The sequence below is a fragment of the Coffea eugenioides genome, unplaced genomic scaffold (genome assembly GCF_003713205.1).
Source record: "Coffea eugenioides isolate CCC68of unplaced genomic scaffold, Ceug_1.0 ScVebR1_3592;HRSCAF=4877, whole genome shotgun sequence".
In the NCBI taxonomy this organism is placed as follows: Eukaryota; Viridiplantae; Streptophyta; class Magnoliopsida; order Gentianales; family Rubiaceae; genus Coffea; species Coffea eugenioides.
This window is the reverse complement of record NW_020864184.1, coordinates 70,491-88,826: the sequence shown is the minus strand read 5'-3', so window position 1 is coordinate 88,826 and position 18,336 is coordinate 70,491. Positions and strand designations below refer to the sequence as shown.

At 39.7% G+C, this 18,336-nt stretch overlaps 1 protein-coding gene across 1 annotated transcript; it reads left to right on the top strand.

Moving 5' to 3' along the window:
* Positions 1-293: 293 nt before the first annotated feature.
* Positions 294-16,880, top strand: LOC113758048. Its single transcript, XM_027301077.1, has 4 exons — positions 294-2,048; positions 16,331-16,438; positions 16,510-16,614; positions 16,725-16,880. The coding sequence occupies exons 1-4, from the start codon at positions 294-296 to the stop codon at positions 16,878-16,880; spliced, it is 2,124 nt and encodes a 707-aa protein (XP_027156878.1).
* Positions 16,881-18,336: the final 1,456 nt, after the last annotated feature.

The following is an 18,336-nucleotide window of genomic DNA, read 5'->3' as shown; positions in this document are numbered from 1 at the left end:
CACTCAATTGATCGGATTCGTCAGGTATGGTATAGTGCCTACCCTAGAGGATTGCATTCTCATGCTAGGCCTACCCTTGGCACAAAAAGGGTTCCCCCATAGGACATGCATCCGAATTACTCTAATTGTTACTAACTCCTGTTTTTTTTCCTTTTCTCTTTTCTTTTTGACAGCAGTCAATCAAGAAGGGTATCTAATAAGGGTTTTCCTACATTCTCAGGTAGTATATAGCTACCCGAAAAAGCCCCATTATCACCCGATCGCGTAACCGAGCTTCAAGAGATAGTGTAAACATGAGTACCCATCCAGAATCGTCTGATAGGCCCGCCACCACATCACCGACTGACTTGGCAAGTATGGGAGCTCAACTGAGCGAAGTTCTAAACCGATTTAATGAGCTGAGCGTTGAAATGATGGCCCAACGGCGAGTAATCGATCAATTGGTAGCTAGTGGTGCTAGCGATGAACAACATGAGCCCTTACCTCCTGGCCAATCTGGACCTCAACCCATATTTTTACCTTATACTCAAACCTTTGTTACTTCACAAGTCATAAACCCACCTGAGGAAGCCTTTGCTTATCCCACTCATGGCCCGCAACCTGCTTATGTATCTCACATCCAAACAAACCCTCCTCATGTCCAAATTCCCCAAAAGTATCCGCCAATTACTATGAGCATGCCATTCGAGCCACGGGGACCTTATTATTACCCCACCGCTGAGCCGTTCACCCTAGATACCGCTGCTCAAGGGAAAATTGAAGCCGGGGAGTCATCCGCACCAGTGGATAAGAATTTGCTAAAGCGATTGGATCAGTTTGAGGATTTCATAAGGAAAGGCCAAGGCTTGAACAAACAAGGAGGGTTGGACTACAACGAGCTGTGCCTATTTCCGGATATGCAATTGCCCATGGGTTTCAAAACACCCAAGTTTAGCAAGTATGATGGAACAGGCAACCCCAAGACGCACCTCCGAATGTTTGCCAACAAGTTGGGCAAGCCAATAGATGACGAGAATCTACCAGTTCGTTTGTTTCCTGAAAGCTTAGAAGGTGACGCGTTGGATTGGTATTCCAATTTGAAGCCGGAGGATATGAGATCTTGGATGGATTTGTCAACTGCTTTTATGAGGCAATATGAATACAATTGCGAGCTTGCTCCAACGAGGGCCACACTTGAGGGGACTAAAAGAAAACCATCTGAGGACCACAAGACGTACGCGAAGAGATGGAGGAAACTGGCCGCCAAAGTGGAGCCTCCTATGACTGAAAACGAGATTGTTCGCACGTTCATCAAAACTCATGACCCGCCTTACTTTGAGGAAATTTTTCGAATGACCGGGTGTTCCTTTGCCGAAATTGTCAATAAATTGGAAGAATTTGATGAGTTTGTGAAGGCCGGAAAAATTATTAATGTGTCAACATTGAAGATGCAACTAGAGGCTCTGCAAAGCCAGAATTACAGTGGGGAAAAATCCCAATCTAAGGGAAAAGAAGAGGAAACTGCCTTTGTTGGGAATCAGGGCCCCTCGGCCAGACCTAGATTTTCAAACCGCCTTGCTTATTCATCACCCTATCCATACTACCCAAGCTTCCGTCCTATCCATCATACCACTATTAACCATTCTCGACCTCGACCAAATTATCCAAGTGTACTCACACCACCCTTTCAAAATCCTCAACCAAGTCTCCAAACTAGACCTCGCCCTCCTTTTAACCCAAGACCTATTCCACCCCCTAGCCCAAATTACTACTACCAACAAACCAGTGACACCCAAAATTCAACGTCAAACCGAACCTTCACCAATCTAGGTCGGCCTGTTGACCAATTATATGAGCAATTGAAAGCTGTCGGGAAAATTGGTGTTATACCTCCTAAAGTCTATTCCAATCGTTTTCCTTCTGGCTATGACCCTCAAGCGGTCTGCGCTTATCATTCTGGAGCTCCCGGGCATTCCACCAATGATTGTCGGGCATTGAAACATGAAATCCAGGATATGATCGAATTCGGAGCAATAGTGCTAAAGAAAAAGGGTGAACAGGGACAGAGTGTAAGCACAAACCCCTTTCCCAAACATGAGGACACTTTAGAGGCACCCACCTCCAGTGACGAAATCTGAGAATCTTGAAGGCACGTTGCACCATTTGGATGGCCGAGTATTTTCCCTCTTGAAGGGAACTTTGGTAAATCTAGGGGTTGTTATTTACTAAATTTCACCAGAAACTGTTTCCTGCATATGTGAATAGTGTAATGAAGGCATCTTTTGCAATTGAGTTTATCTTGTTTCCACTTTGATTTGGAGTTGCATGAAGTGCATAATTTGTTTGATTTGATTATTGTCTTGATTCTTTTAAATTCTTTTAAGATGGCCAAAGGTGAAATTATTTGACCCTCTGGATATCATTGTTCTGGAATTCGATAAAGCCCTTCATTGAAAATCCCTTCATTTTAAAATTCCTGCATTAAAACTCCCTTCCTTGAAAAACCTTCATTGAAAATCCCTTATAAAACTTGCTTCATTGAAATCCCTCCATTGAAAATCCATCCCTTGGAAAAACCTTCATGGAAAAGGCCAAGATCCCTTCATTGATAAAAATTCCTCCCCTGCCAAGCTCGAAGCTGATTGGTCAGAGTAGGATTACCAATGATTGATTCTAATTGATGAAAAACAGCTGAATGTCATAAGCATGACCTATGTCTGCCACCGATCTTCTGAAAAGGAAACAAAGGGCTAAAGCGATGAAAGACGAAGTCGAAGGCATATTTACTTCAAATTGACAAAGCTTATTGGGTGTTCAAAGGAGAAATGGATGGACAGACGTTCCCTCAACCTATCAACTCGGACATGTGTAAGAAGTTCTTTATTTGATTATGCAAATTTCTTTTTGGAAATCGCGCAAGGGACGAGGCACAAGTCAGGCCATCTTCCTTTCCAATCAAAACATTTCATCCCTAGTCATCCCCTTTGAGCTATTAGAACAATAATTTTCGTTTGGCAACCCCTGAGAACTGCAAACCCCACACTGGGGCAAATTCATTTTGAAAATGATCAGAAAGGAAAGAAAAACCCCATATTGGGGCAAATTTATCTTTGGAAAAGAGATGAAAAAGGGAAAAGAACCCCACACTGGAGCAAATTTAGTTTTTGAAAAAAAAAAGAAAAATGCAAAAAAATGCAAAAAGTAAGAAGAATGCGATGAAGAAAATGCAAAGAAAAAAAATCCAATCAAACTGGGGAAAAATTTTCCTCAGTTTCATTCAAAATTGGAAATGATCTCAAAATGATGCAATCTCAGGTTATTTCACACCTCTCATCAAATTTGCTTTCAAGCCTCAACTTTTCTTGAAATACCCCACCTGACCCCATTACAAAAGCCCAAAGTCCTGGCTTTCGTCACTTGCTGTATTTCTATTGAAAAGTTTGCTAATCAACTGACAAGTGATGTCCATAATGCCTTCGCTTAATCTTACAAGGGGAAGTGCATTTTACTGATGTCAGAAATCTTTAACTCATATTCCCGAGGCGATTAAGGTTGAGCGCTTCCATTGCTTCCTTAGGTAAAAACCCGAAAGGGCGCCAAAAAAAAAGGAAAAAAGGAAAAAAGAGAAAAAAAGAAAAACAAAAACAAAAACAAAACAAAAGAAAAGGAGTGGGGGCAACCTTGGTGAAAACCCGAAAGGGCGCCAAGGTAGGATTTTGCAGCAAGCGAGCACGAGGAAGAACAGCTGGTGATTTGGTTCATTTGGATTTCTCCTCATTTTGTCATACTTCTGTCAATTTTGAATTTCAGAACAAAGATATCCAGAGAATTGAATATGACATTTGTTGGCCAAAACTGTGTCATTTTGTAAAACACTCTTTTGCAAAGCTCATTTTTCCAAATTACTTGTATTCATGGCATTTTTGTAGAATTTAAGCACAAATGGTTATGTGTGCATTCTTGTATGACATGTGAATTTTCTTGCATACTTCATTCTTTATCTTTGAATTTTGGTGAATAACAATCCCCGTGGTTTATTCGAAACATACTTGGGTTCAGTCATCCCCTGAAAAGGGTTAAGGTTCAACAAAGTCAGTTACGCAGACTTCACAATATGGCAAAGCACATATCTGATCAGTTTGTAAATCGGAAAAGCCTTAGGGTGAAGAATCCAACTCAGTCGGCTGCCGCAACAAAAGTTGATAAAAACATCGAAGTACTCATGTTTACACATTTCTTGAAGGAGGAATTGATCGGATGGTGGTGGCGTTACTTGCTTACTTCTTTTGCAGGTCCATGCTCATTTCAAATACCGCAACTGGGGCAAATTTTGAACTGTGAGATGTCGTCCAAGAACTGCATATTCATGATTTGAACTGAGGAAAAGGGGCTGAGTCAAAGTTTTGAGGAAAAAACAATAATATCATAAAGCAGATCGAAGGATCGGCGACACAATACTTGAATTTTGGGCAAATCATTTTTTCGAAAATTCGGAAAATTTTCAAAGATCCGAAAAATTCAAAAGTCAAAAATCGAAAATCAAGTTCAAATTCTTGTCTCTTGGAAAGTCAAATTTAATTTCTTGTTTCTTGACAAATCAAATTCAATTTCTTGACCAATTGGATGGCAGGACTGGGTCTTATCCCACCAACTTCACTTTATCACGTTGGGCTTGGTTTTCGTGCCACCAACTTCACTTTATCACGTTGGGTTTGGTTTTCGTGCCACCAACTTCACTTTATCACGTTGGGCTTGGTTTTCGTGCCACCAACTTCACTTTATCACGTTGGGCTTGGTTTTCGTGCCACCAACTTCACTTTATCACGTTGGGCTTGGTTTTCGTGCCACCAACTTCACTTTATCACGTTGGGCTTGGTTTTCGTGCCACCAACAGTTCAAATATCAAGTTGGGCCTGAGTTTCGTGCCGCCAACAGTTCAAATATCAAGTTGGGCCTGAGTTTCGTGCCGCCAACAGTTCAAATGTCAAGTTGGGCCTGAGTTTCGTGCCGCCAACAGTTCAAATGTCACGTTGGGCTTGGTTTTCGTGCCGCCAACAGTTCAAATATCAGTTGGGCCTTTCGTGCCGCAGTTCAAACAGTTGGGCCTGAGTTTCGTGCCGCCAACAGTTCAAATGTCACGTTGGGCTTGGTTTTCGTGCCGCCAACAGTTCAAATATCAAGTTGGGCCTGAGTTTCGTGCCGCCAACAGTTCAAATATCAAGTTGGGCCTGAGTTTCGTGCCGCCAACAGTTCAAATGTCAAGTTGGGCCTGAGTTTCGTGCCGCCAACAGTTCAAATGTCAAGTTGGGCCTGAGTTTCGTGCCGCCAACATTTCAAATATCAAGTTGGGCCTAAGTCTCGTGCCGCCAACATTCCAAAGATCCCGTGGGTCTATCCCATTTTACATTTTCTGTTCGGGTCTATCCCGTGGGTCTATCCCATTTTTCATTTTCTGTTCGAGTCTATCCCATTTACGTTTCTGTTCGGGTCTATCCCATTTTACATTTTCTGTTCGGGTCAGTCCCGTTTTTAATTTTATGTTTGGGTCAGCCCCATTTTAGAATTCTTGTTCGTTGGAATCATTTTTGCAGCCAAATAATGCAGGGGAGCATTTGGTGTCTACTTCTTTGTCTCAAGTTTTTCCAAAACTCAGACAAAGAGGGGCAAACTGTAGACACCAAATTTTTGGTGTAATTTCTTTTACTTTTTATTCTCATTTGTCGTGGTTGCTTTTAGTTTTTTTTAGTTTCTAGTTTTTATTTTTATTTTTATTTTTAAGTTTTAGCGTAGAAAAATCATGAAAAAAGAGAAAAAAAGGAAAATTGTTCACAAAAATACGTTCAAATTTAATTTTTGGCATTTTGGTTTATTTTTGTTAATTTATTTTGAAAAAAAAAGAAAAGAAGAAAAAAAATGATGAAAAATGATGAAAAATGAAAGAAAAGATCGAAAATGGTAATTTTGTTATTTTTAGTTTGTTTATTTTGATGTGTTTGTAATTAAAATTGTTGTTTTTATTATTATTTAGTTTTACTATTATTTTTGTTAAATTATTAAGTTGAGAAAAGAGAAAAGAAAAAAAAAGAAAAATCATCACAATTCCATTTTTCTGCCGGATCACATTTCATTTCCCCACCGCACACTCCACCAACCGTGCACCATTTCTCTCCACCATCTCACCTCAAACCGCAGACTACTACAACATTTCTCTTCACCTCGTGATCATGGACCGAGCGAGAGAAAGAGGTTGAGAGGCCTAGCTGCACTCTGCAGCCGAGAGGAAGATTTCTGGTTCTGTCCGTGAGCTGCAACCATTTCTGGTTTCAGTCCGTGAGCTCGAAGGAAGAGAGGGAGAAGCCGTGCGTGAGTTCCCTTCGTTTCTCTTCAACCTTCACCAGCTGCAATCATCTTCCAACCAACACCGTTTCCAGCAACTCCAACATTCCACCTCCACCAGTTGAAGCCGCTACACCAAACCAGAACCAGCAAACCTGTCGCGTGCGTGAGAGCCGAAAGGGAGCAGAAATTTTTCAGATTTTCGTGTGTGGTCTTAGCTTGCTTTGAGGTAAATTTTCTGGACTAAAAATGGATAATCAGAGGTAGTTTAAGCCAGCCGTGACCTTGCATGTGTTAATTTGGGTAATTAGATGATGAAACCAAAGCTGTGGAAAATTTCTGTTTTGGTTAAAAACATTTCTGCCGAGGAGCTTGCTTGGAATTGTAGTTTTTATTTCTGACTTTATGCGACAATCTGAGTTGGATTAAGTGTCTAACTAATCAAAACCAAGAAGTTTAAGTCATCTAGTAATATGCATGTGAGGTTAGGCAGTCGGATGATGATATTAAGCCATTAGAAATTTCTGTTTTGGATGTTGATGTTCCAGCCGAGAGCTGAGATGAAAATGCAATTTTATTTCTGATTCCCTGTGATAATCTGAGCATGAAATGGAGCTGGACTAACTGGATTTTGGATGATTATTAGGATTAAGGCCTTGCATGATCATTTCATGAAGCCGGATGAAGAAATAAAAAGCTAAGGAAATTTTGTTTTGATGGAAAGTGACTGCCGAGAGGTTATCTTGCTAATGTAGCCTCATTCGGTTTAGTTTTTCTGTTTTGGAGCCTTAATCTTGATTAATTAGTAATGACAAGTTAATTAGGCCTGCATGTAGTTGACTAGTAAGTTTTAAAACAGGGGAATAAAAATTCAAAAGTGCAATCTGCCTTAAGGCAAGATCATCCGGACCAAACAGAAAATTTCTGGATTTTTGATGATTATGGATATTATTTGAACTTGATTTCTGAGCTGGAAATATTCATATGCTAGCTTGATACGTGCATAAGGAATTTAAGAGTTTATAAGCATGTCCAAACCAGAAAATGAAATGAAAATAGAAAGCTCTTAACATAATTATTCAACCGAGTTAAATTCGGATTCATGCCCAAGCACTTGCTGGAAAATGCATTTCAGATTGCCAAACCATTTTTTTGTGTGAGTATGCTTCCAGAATTTTGCATCAGTCCCCTCTACGTTGTTGCTTGTTTGGATGTTGAAGTGATGTGTCTTGTTGTATGGCTTCAAACTATGATTTTATCTGAAAAATCTTCGAGCCAGGCTGCATATTTTGTCCAAAAGCTGCACTTCATCCTCACGCTTTTGCTGTTTTTCTTTTTCTTCCTGCAATTGCTCACATGAACATTTCTGTCCAGAATTTCTGTATCAGTTTCTTCTATGTTTCTGTTTTATTTGGATGGCGGAATCATGTGTCTTATTGTCTAGTTAGAAATCATGATTTGGGTTGGGAAAAGTTTCGAGCAAAGCCATGTGTTTGTATCTGAAACATGAATTTTTTTTTTAGCAAAGCTTTTTCGCACAACAGGTTTCATTTTCGATTGCAGAAACTGGTTTTGTGCTTGTTATTGGCATGAAATTTCTCCATAAATTGCATTGTTAAGGAATGATAATCAATGCTTGGCTGGATTTAATTCAAAGAGTGTTATGTAAAACTCATTGTTGAAAGGTGATTAATGGCCAAAAGCTTTCTTCAATACTGGTTTTGTTGCAGAGAGTATTTTCGGTGATTGCATGAGATTTGCATGGAAAAAGGTTTTCAAAAATTTAGCACTTTGTCCCCCCAAGTCCCTTCTCATTTCACTAGGGCCCAAGTAATTGGAACATTTAATCAATTTGATCCTTCTAAGTTTCTTTTTGTTCCACAAGAGCCCAAGCATGTTCTAGTATCTTGTAATTAAGTCCTAAAATCATTGCAACTTCGATCATTGTTTGACTTTTCCTTTATTTTTAAGATCTTTGAAGTGCTTAAACGATTTATTTGGACTTGAATGTTTGAGTAATGCTTGTTTTGGGTCTTTAGTAGATGCTATATTTGGAAATTGAACGGGTTATTCCGTTTTCTTGGTCTTTAAGCATTTTTTGAGCTCATTCAAGTTGCAATTAGGTGGTTTTTGATGTTTTTGCTTATACTTTACTTTTAAATTGATGCTTTGACCCCTTTATTGTTTTGAAGCCATTTTCCTTCATTTGCTTACCATTAGGGGAAGGTATAACTTTCTTTTATCTTCTTTACTTCTCTCTTACGTGCTCCTACGTGTTACGTGAATATGCATGTCTACTTTGCTTTCTTAATTCCTTGCATTTATTTCATTTACTTTTACTTTTATTTAAATTATTCATTATGGGGTATGTGTACACCTCTTGGCTTGTAATAGATAGGGCTTGGAGGGGCATTCAATGAAGACCTATCGAAGTCATGTGCCTAGCTAGCAAATGTAATAGTTAAGGCTTTAATTGTATTATGTGTCTTGCATGCTTAGTTGCTACGTGTTAATTTGCTTTGTTAGGGCCTTGCATCTAGTCGAGCATGCTAGATGTTATGTGCTATGTGTTTATGAGTATTTGGCATGTCTACTCGCTTTCCGTAGCCATGAATGAATGTGATGGGTGAATGTACGTTTCCGCTAGTCCAACGCTAGTCGGAATTCATAGAATGGGCTAGTCCAACGCTAGACCCTTAGGGATTTCCCCTCGTTAGTACATGTTTGCATGTTCATTTCATGTCATGCATTCTTTTAGTTTTATCATTTTGCATGCCCCTCGACCCCCTTTTCCCTCCATTTTAGGATTTTTGCATTTCATGCTAGCTATAGGGTTCATTTTGCTTGAGTACCCCCTTGGGTAAGGGAAACGAGCGAGTGTGGCTTCAAAAATAGCCTTAGCACGCTAGTTTTTCCTTCTAATCAAAGGGGAAATTAAAATCACAAAAATTAGAGGTCATTCCCGTACCCGACCTGATGCATTCCTCTAAGTTCATGCATTTTCATATCATTTTCTCACTATTTTCCTCACTAATTATATATTTTAAATCCACACTTATTCCCTTTCTTTACTTTTCACTTCACACTTTGCAATTATTTTACTTATATATTTATTATTTTCATTCACTTGCACACGAGCACTTATATTTTTATGCATTTGCACACAAACACTTTCAAATTGCGCACATGCACCTTTTTTCTACACTTTGCACACTTACACTCTCATTTGAGTCCTCATTTGCATCAGTCATGATTTTCTATGAGGTCTTTCCTTATTGACCTTCACAATTAATGTGAATGGGATCAAAAGCCTCATCAGAGACATTTCTAGACTTAAGATTGCATTTCTCATCCATTAGTCATATCCAATTTGCAATACATACTTTGGGTAGAAAATATAGGAAAATAAGGGTTAAATCACGCAACTAGCCTTGGCTAGGTCGAAGGGGTGCCTTGGATTTTTATCCTTGCCTTCCCCTTCGACAAATGTGACCCCCGAACCTTTTTCTTTGTTTTACGTGGACTAGGAGTCGTTTAAAAAAGGGTTTCTTACTTTTTCCTATTTTACTTTAAACAATTCAATTTTTTGGGTGACTTGGTACACCCTAACTCTATACCAAGTGGCGACTCCATTTTTCATATAAAAACCCTTTTTGAACTATTTTTCTTGGGTCAAATCGTCGCATTTTCAAAAGTCCCATTTAGACCCATTTTTGTTTTTATCAACAAAAATCATTTTTCCCAAACCAATAAAATTCAACAAAAGACTAATCATTTTATTTTTTCCAAAAAGTGGGGCGCGACAGAGCCGAGCCGGCAAGGGCCTGGTCAGTTAGATAACAAACCATGGGTTAACCGTTCGTCGAGTGGAGTATTATCTCCTCGACCTTGTGGTATACTCGAGTATTACCCCCCACTGTTTCTATGAGGTGTTCGGGCCCGGTAGGGATATGTATGGTGGAAGGTATTTGGTGTAGAGTGGAGTCTACGGTCATGGTTACTTACAAACGATGACGGAGTCATCGGGTTCAGATCAAGTGGTGAAAATGGAAAATTGGCACTTGAGTGCCACCCGTATCCTTTAAATGTGATGCTCTTTGGTATATGAATGAGATCTATGTGATTTGATAAAGTGCAATTCCGTGATTCTTGACTAAATAACTTGTTGGTACCTCATTGAGCGAAAACTCACCCCTCGTAAATTTTGTTTTCCTTACAGGATCAACTTTTGGAAACCATGATTTTGGAAGCGAGTTGAGCTAGTTGAAATTCTTTTGTTCTTTTGTATATGTTACAGCCCCACCTCACCCTAAGGCGAACCAAAGGGTTCGGCGGACCGCCTGCCCAGCTCTCGCCGGGACTCAGTCGTTCAGTTTAGAGCGATCCAAGACGTTCCGGAACATACAAACGCGCGTAAACAAGTCAAAATCTCAAAATAAAAAAAATGAAAACGGAGTCGGTTATGAATAGTAACCGCCCCGTCAAAATCCAACCAAACATCAAGCAAATATTTACATCTCGAAATTAAGCATATACAACCCAAAGGGGCATACCAAAGTGACTCAAAAGTGGATACATGTACGGTTTGCCAAATTCAAAAGAGAAACGGACCAAAAAATACATTTAGGGTTTCAATCAATGAGCTAAACAAAACATATGTCCAACTAGCTCAATTCGGCAACCAATTGTCAAATCCAGTCCAAAAGTATTTATTTTCCTGTAAGGAAAACAAAAAGGAACGGAAAGGGGTGAGCTTGCGCTCAATGAGGTACCAGACATATAGCAGTAAGAAACATGGAACTTCATATTCAATTAATCACATATGTGCATCAAATAAAGAAGTGAACAAACACCATAGACAGAAAGGATACGGGTGGCTCTCAGGAGCCAAATTCCCATTCGCTTCACCGAAACTTGATCGAAATAATAGTTGACACTCCGTCAACGTTACAGAAGTAACCAATACCGTAGACTCCACTTTCTTCGACTCCTTCCACCTCACATACCCCCACCGGGCCCGAAATCCAATCAGATCAGAATTGGTAATACTCGAGTATACCGGAATCAAGGGTCTCAATACCCAAAGATCCCAAAACAGACTACCGTGGTTCGTTATCTAATCGATCAGGTCCTTGCCGGCCCGACTCGAGTAACTGGCCACAGGTGTTGAGCTCAGAGGTCCCAGAAAGGTCGTTGGATACAAATTTCCAAACGACGTCAGAACAGATACAGATCCAGATACAGATAACAGATACAGATACAGATAGCAGATTCAGATACGCGTTCAAAATTGGCATATGAACAGACAAGAGAACGAGTGTGATAAAGTACACCCTCGCCTCCCTTTTTATCAAAACAGTATTTGGCTCCAACAGTCATAAATCAAGTATTTCAGATATTCAGATATTTCACATAACGGGTAGCAGGTAGTGGAACACTCACCGGGGTCAGTACAGATACCTCCCAAAAGAGAGCTTTAATCACCAAGAAACCCTAAAATAATCCAAGGAAAACAATTGAAGGTTCCACTTTCAAACATCGAGTATATGTGAGGCTCGACTACCAGTCGTATGCCTCGCCAAATAATTACTAAAGCAAGGGTGCAAAACATGATTTTTGGAAACGAAAAGGTAACATGAAGACCTAGGCTCAAACAATCCAAAAGCCCTTCGCTCAAATCACAAGTAAATCCAACTAGCCTTCAAGTAAAATTTCGGCAGCATATCCCTTGTGTTTACCTATTTTCCAGCCATCATGGCTTCATTATTTCCTCAAATCAGTCCCAACATCTCGTACCAAAAATAATCTCATTCCCAAAAGCCGTTCACTAGGCTTAATGGCATTCAAGTACAAAATTTAGCTAGGAAATGACCGGATATGAAAGTCAAGCCCTAAACTATTCAAATAAACACAATAAGACTCGATTACAAGTCATAAACCAATGCCAAATACTCCCAAAATAGGGTTCCACAAGCACACACAAGCAATAGAGGAAACCAGAAAAATCCGGAAATGGAGTAAGTGTTAACCCGGAAAAAAACAGTTTTTGACGTCATTATGCGGTTTTGGTACCAATGGCACTACGATTATCGGATGAAGGTACAAGACCCACCGTTTCGAAGCTAAGAGATAGGGATACAATATTACAGAAGGTTATTCAACCCAGAGATAGTGTAACCAGGTCAAAAATGCAAGATACCACACCAGAACCGCAAAAACAGATTCACAGAACGCATTCTGGTTCAAACATCATAAGTCAGCCTACCTAAGTCCAAATCCAGAAATTCCAACTCCATATGAAAGCTAAGAAACAGGGCTAAAATTCATCAGAAGACCTCAACAACCAATTCGGAAGCATGCCCAACCAAAATAACCAATTACAGAAGCAATACCCAAATTCGGGTAAAACCAGGGCAGCAAGGGTAATTCCGTATTTTCTCAATCTATACTTCTCCGATTGACCTGAAATTTTGTAGTCACCTCTAAAATATCATTCCCTACAACTTTTATGTTTTAACCCAAGACCAATTCGGCCTCTAACTATGAGCTACAAAACCAGGCAGAATGTAGGAACGTAAACCCTAGTTTTCCAATTTTCCTTTCCAAACAGAAATTGCTTGCAATTTACCACTTTTTCCACCTTCTATATCCCTTACATACCATTTCCAATCATCATACATAACCACATAATCATATTCATATGAAAACAGAAAAATCCCCAATAATTACAAAAGTTCACCAATTCAACCAAAAATCACAATATAATCCATAAAGTTGCATCTTATTCCACCACTAAGCATAAATTAAGCATCATTAGAGGGAGGAGAGGGGTTCTTCACAACTCACCTTAGAAACAAGAGAGAGAGAGAGCAACTAGTCCTCTGAGCTTTCCAAATAACTCCACACAACACCTCACTATCACTCCCTTAAGTGGTTTTATGGAGCAAAAACAAGATTGGATGGTTGAGTGAGTTGATTGAAGCAAGATTGAAGCCAAAAACTTGAAGAGTTTTCTTTCTTTTGTTGCTTGAAGTGCTCGGCCAAGATGAAGGAGAAAATGGTGAATTTTTGGTATTTTTTTGATTTATTTGGTCAATTGGTAAGACAATGAATAGTGGTCATACAAGTCATCCAACCAAATGGTGACACTTGTCACTTATTTAATGCAAGTCTATCACTTTGTTTCCTCTCACACCAATCCAAATTGCAACCTCTACTTACCTCTTAACACCCGGTAAATTAATTCCAGTATCCAAAACTTAACCTAGTTGGCCGAATTTTTTCGAACTTTTCGCACTAGTGGGTCCCACGTCCGGTATACGCTCTTAATTTCTCAAAACCTATTCGATACTAGAAATCATCTAAAAACTATATCTTCTCCTTAAAAATATCCAGAAATTTTCCTAATCACGAAAATGCAGAAACAAGCCATTAAAGATAATAAAACCTAGAAAATGGAAAAGTTACGGGTTCTCACAGTATAGCTCCTCAAAAGTTGGAAACCCTAAATGTATCGATTCAATAATCCCTTTTGTTATGTAAACCCATTAACATATGTATATAAAAGTGTTTTCTCATGTGTATATGGTACTTTTACTTGGAAATGTGTACTCTTTAATGTTAGCTAGAATTTACTTGTACTTGGTTCGGTTTCGGCGCGCGCGCGCGAAATGAAAGAAGAAATATCGGCCGGGCACTGTTCGCTGAATCCGGCCAAGTATCCGGCCAGTTCTTGGCCGGATAGGCGAGGGAAATTGGAAAAATTTTTGAGTTGGCCACTGCCTCCAATCCGGCCAGAAATCCGGCTGGATTGTGACGTGGCAGTTACTATTCATCTTTCGTTTTCGTTTTCTTTTTTCCGTTTCGTGATTGTTTAATCATTTAAGCGCGCTAATATATTTCAGATCATTTTAGTTTGTGTACAACCGTCTTAGTAGTTCTGACGAGAGTTGGACAGGCAGTTCGCTAACCCCTTTGGTACGCCTTAGGGGAAGGTGGGGCTGTCACAGAGAAAGCCGAGAGACAGAGAGAGAGAGAGAGCAACCAAGAGAGAAGGGACACCATCCATCTTGCTCCTTGTGGATTTGTGGAAGAAATCATCAAATTACCTAGAAGATTTGACCTTTCTTGAGGAAACTTGAAGGGGTGAATCTTGGAAGGAATTTTTGAGGTTAAATCACACTAGATCTTGTTAGATCTTGAGGTAAGAACAAAATCACCGTTAATCTTTAATTTCTAGCCATGAAGATATTAGATTCACTTGATTTAAGTAAGATCTATGGTAGATCTAGTAAATTTCTTGAAGTTATACCACTAGGTGTTCTAGAGATTAAAATACTGGCATAGCTCTTGATTTGTGGGTTGGATTTACTTGGAAATTTTCTATTGATAACCAAGGGCTAATCATTGATGAAGCCCTTAGGGATTTGAGTGAGTTTTTGTTGGTTAAATGGTTGTTTTGTTGGTGAAATTCTTGAGGAATTGTTAGATGAGCTAGCCGAATGAAGAAGGTTAATTTTCAACCTTCACTTTCAACATTTTTGTGTTCTTTTGACTAAATTTTCACTCAAGTGACTTGGTATTATGTTAATCTATGATTATATGTTGAATTGGAGTTGAAAGTTAGGAACTTTAACGGTTAAAAGTCACTTTATTTCCCTATTTTTAGGCTAAAAACTATCGGGGCAGCAATGGTGAATTTGAGACTGTTTTGCCCTTGATTTTGTGTTTTCACGCATCAAATTTTGGGAAAAACTATTCTACATACATATTATTTTCATAACTCGAACTTACACATCGAGTTCAAGTGAATTTGGTTTAGTTTCGCAAATTGTTGGGGCGAAACCTATTACCTCTCTTTACGTGTTTATAGGAGTGATTGAAGACTGTGATACCGATCCTAACTTGGATTCTGATCTTTGATTTGTTGGTGACTTTCCATGCATGTTATCTGTCTTGAATTTGCAAATGTGACAGATGTGAACTTGATGTTGTGACTGAGATGAATAGTATTTTGAATTGTTGAAATGTTGTGATGTCGCCTAGGTTGTTATCCCAATGACAATAAGTGATTGAGTGTGCATGTTAATTCTTGGAAATTTCTGAGTCCTATAGGTAAGTCTGTCGATTCGAGCCTGTCATGGGACTTGGTCGAGGAGTTTTGACTAGCCATAGGAGAGTGTTTTATATTCACTGGACTTGGCGTTTAGACTTGTCCCTTTTGAAGTGAAAACTATGGTATGCTCGAGCAATACCCATTTTAAGTGTTTTGGATTTCGGGCCCGATAGGGGAGTCGTTGGAAGGAGAATGAAATAAGTGGAGTTCTACATAGTGATAAAACTTGAAAGTCGACGGAGTGTCGACTACGTGAAATAAGATCAAGATTCGTGGACATTGGCTCCTGAGAGCCACCCGTATCCTACCCCTTGATACTGTTAATCGCTTTCTTTACTCGCTTTGAATTGTGAAGTTGAAGTGTAATTTAAACTACTCTATGTGACTGTATGCCTTTTTGGGAACTCGCTGGGCATTAGCTCATTCTTTCCAATTTGTTTTCCTTAATAGGAATTGAGAACTCGAGTGAAGCTGCTATCAGTTAGGGGATGACCCTGGTTCTTTTGCATCTTGTTTTGGGTTGTTAAGTTTTGAATTCGATATTTTGGAAGCTTGTAAGATGAACTTTGATTTTATCTTAAGTATGTTAGATCGTACTTTGTTAGTTGGGTTGTAAGTTGAAATTATTATTTTAAGTACTTTGAAAATATTTTATTCGATCGTATGAGTGAGTCCTGGCACGAGTTGGGCAGGTAGCCCGCCAAACCCTTTGGTTCGCCCTAGGGGAAGGTGGGGCTGTCACAAGTGGTATCAGAACTTAGATTTGAATGGCCTAGGCAGAGTTAGAGTTATTAAGATATTTGTGTGTTTTATTAGGATAGAACGAAGTGTTAGGCAAGAGGGACTAAGTGTGTCTAAGTTTTAGATTGTTTAGGTATCTAATCCTGTTTATTCTTGTAGGTTATGGATCGACAAGGTGATGGTGAGCATCCTATGATTCATCGTCCAGTGATCGGCTATCGCACGGGACCAAGGGGTTCTCGTGTGGCCTATAACCCCATGACTCAAGTTAGACACCAGTGCGAGTGTTGGAGACTCATGTCTACCCTGACCATGTGGTCCTATCACTCTACCATGAGAGGAGACGTCTGACTAGGATCAATAGGGAGTTACAAGAAGAGGTTGATAGGTGTTTCGCTGTGGAGGAGGCTCAGACAGCTAGGATGCGTGAGCTCGAGGCTGAGGTTCGCGCGACCACTGAGCGATTGACTAGAGTGGTGAGGGTTGTTCGTGATCGAGCCAGTGGCATTGTAGTTGAGTGCGAGGAGTTGATTGGAGAAGTACTCGAGACTAGTCAAGGGAGGTGGACCCTGCAGTTGGACCTCCTAGTGATGAGGTTATGGGAGGAAATCCTATTAACAAGTCTCCTGGGGCTGCATCTATGGCTGAGGCGGATCTACCCCAGGATGAGAAGACTGCCAGTTCCGAATCTTCAGAGACTTCCGTGTAGACACCAAATTTTTACTCTTTTATTTATTTACTATTTTTGTTTTAATTATCTCAAAATTTTATCTTAAACATTTTTTTAAGCATTTTGGACATCAAATCTTTTAATTTAGTTTTATTTGTTAATTTTATTCATTTTTACTTATTTGTCTATTAATTTTATTTTAAGATTTTTCGGAAAAAAAGAGAATTGCTCACAAAAAATATTCTTTAAATTTTTAGATTCAAATTAGGAAGGTTTGTTGTTTATTTTGTTAAAAAAAAAAAAAGAGCTCATGCACCATGCTGCACTGGATCCAAGCCCTTCCACAACTTCATATCAGAAACCAAATACGTGCAGTACAGAAAAATTGCAGCTGGCTTTTTCTTCCCATTTCATTCGTTCCTCCGAGCGATTCTCAGGATAAGTCCAGCTCACTTCATTCATGAATGGGATCAAAGGGGCAAGAGCAGGCCACATAAACCTATTGTTAAACCGATTTGATTACTGATTTTACTGGTTACTCGCTGAGCTTCTAGCTCACCCCAAAAATATTTTATTCCCCTCCACAGGGCTCAAGACGAAGGAAGGACTTGTAGTACTTGTGCACGTGACTGGATGGCCTATATTTTGTACAATTGGGACTTGGAATCATCGTATGTATAGTTGAGAATTATTTCCGTTTCGCTTTTGATATGTAATTATTGGAGAATTTGATGTAATATTTGAGATTTTTATTGCAATTTATTTGAGGACTTTAGTGAACGACTGAGTCCCGGCGAGAGCTGGGCAGGCGACCCGCCGAACCCTCTGGTACGCCTTAGGGAGAGGTGGGGCCGTCACAAAATTTCCCATGGTTCACCAAGCTTCTCAACCAAGCCCTTGTCGGATCGAGTTATGTGGTTAGCCAATGGGTTGGAGCATCCCCACAAGTACAATTGGTTGATGAGCCAATGCTCCAATCGACTTAGAATTGATCATAGCATTGACTCGGGATGAGAGGCACCTCTCACCCGAATAGGGTGTGGTACATGCTACCGCTCAGTACTCACGAGTTAATAGCATGTTCGAGTACAAGTGAAAGTCACTCACATTCATATAACAAGTAGCAATTATTCAAGAGGGAGAGGACGAGGGCGATAAGGTACACCTTTGTCTCGGCCAGTTTACAAATCACAGGAATCACATAGCACTTGTACAAGTATCAATTCAATCAAAGCAACATGAAGCATGCACTTGACACTCACCAAAGTCAACAGCAAAAACGAGAGCAAAAGCAAGAGGTCATACGAGCTCCTCGGTGTTCACGTGATCACCTGAGACATGCATAATCACAGTTACCTAGGTATTCGACCACGACTAATAAGAGAAAACAAAATTCCCTTACTACCCTCACTCAACAGCCTCAACCTCAGATCAACTTAAAAGAGAAATTTTCTCACTTAACCACTGAAATACTTAAAGAGGACTCAAAAGCCAT

Coding starts and splice junctions, on each gene's coding strand:
- LOC113758048 (XM_027301077.1), top strand. CDS start 294: ATGAGTACCCATCCAGAATCGTCTGATAGGCCCGCCACCACATCACCG. Junction 2,049..16,330: donor AGGGTGAACAGGGACAGAGT/GTAAGCACAAAC, acceptor TTATTCTTGTAG/GTTATGGATCGACAAGGTGA. Junction 16,439..16,509: donor CCTATAACCCCATGACTCAA/GTTAGACACCAG, acceptor CTCTACCATGAG/AGGAGACGTCTGACTAGGAT.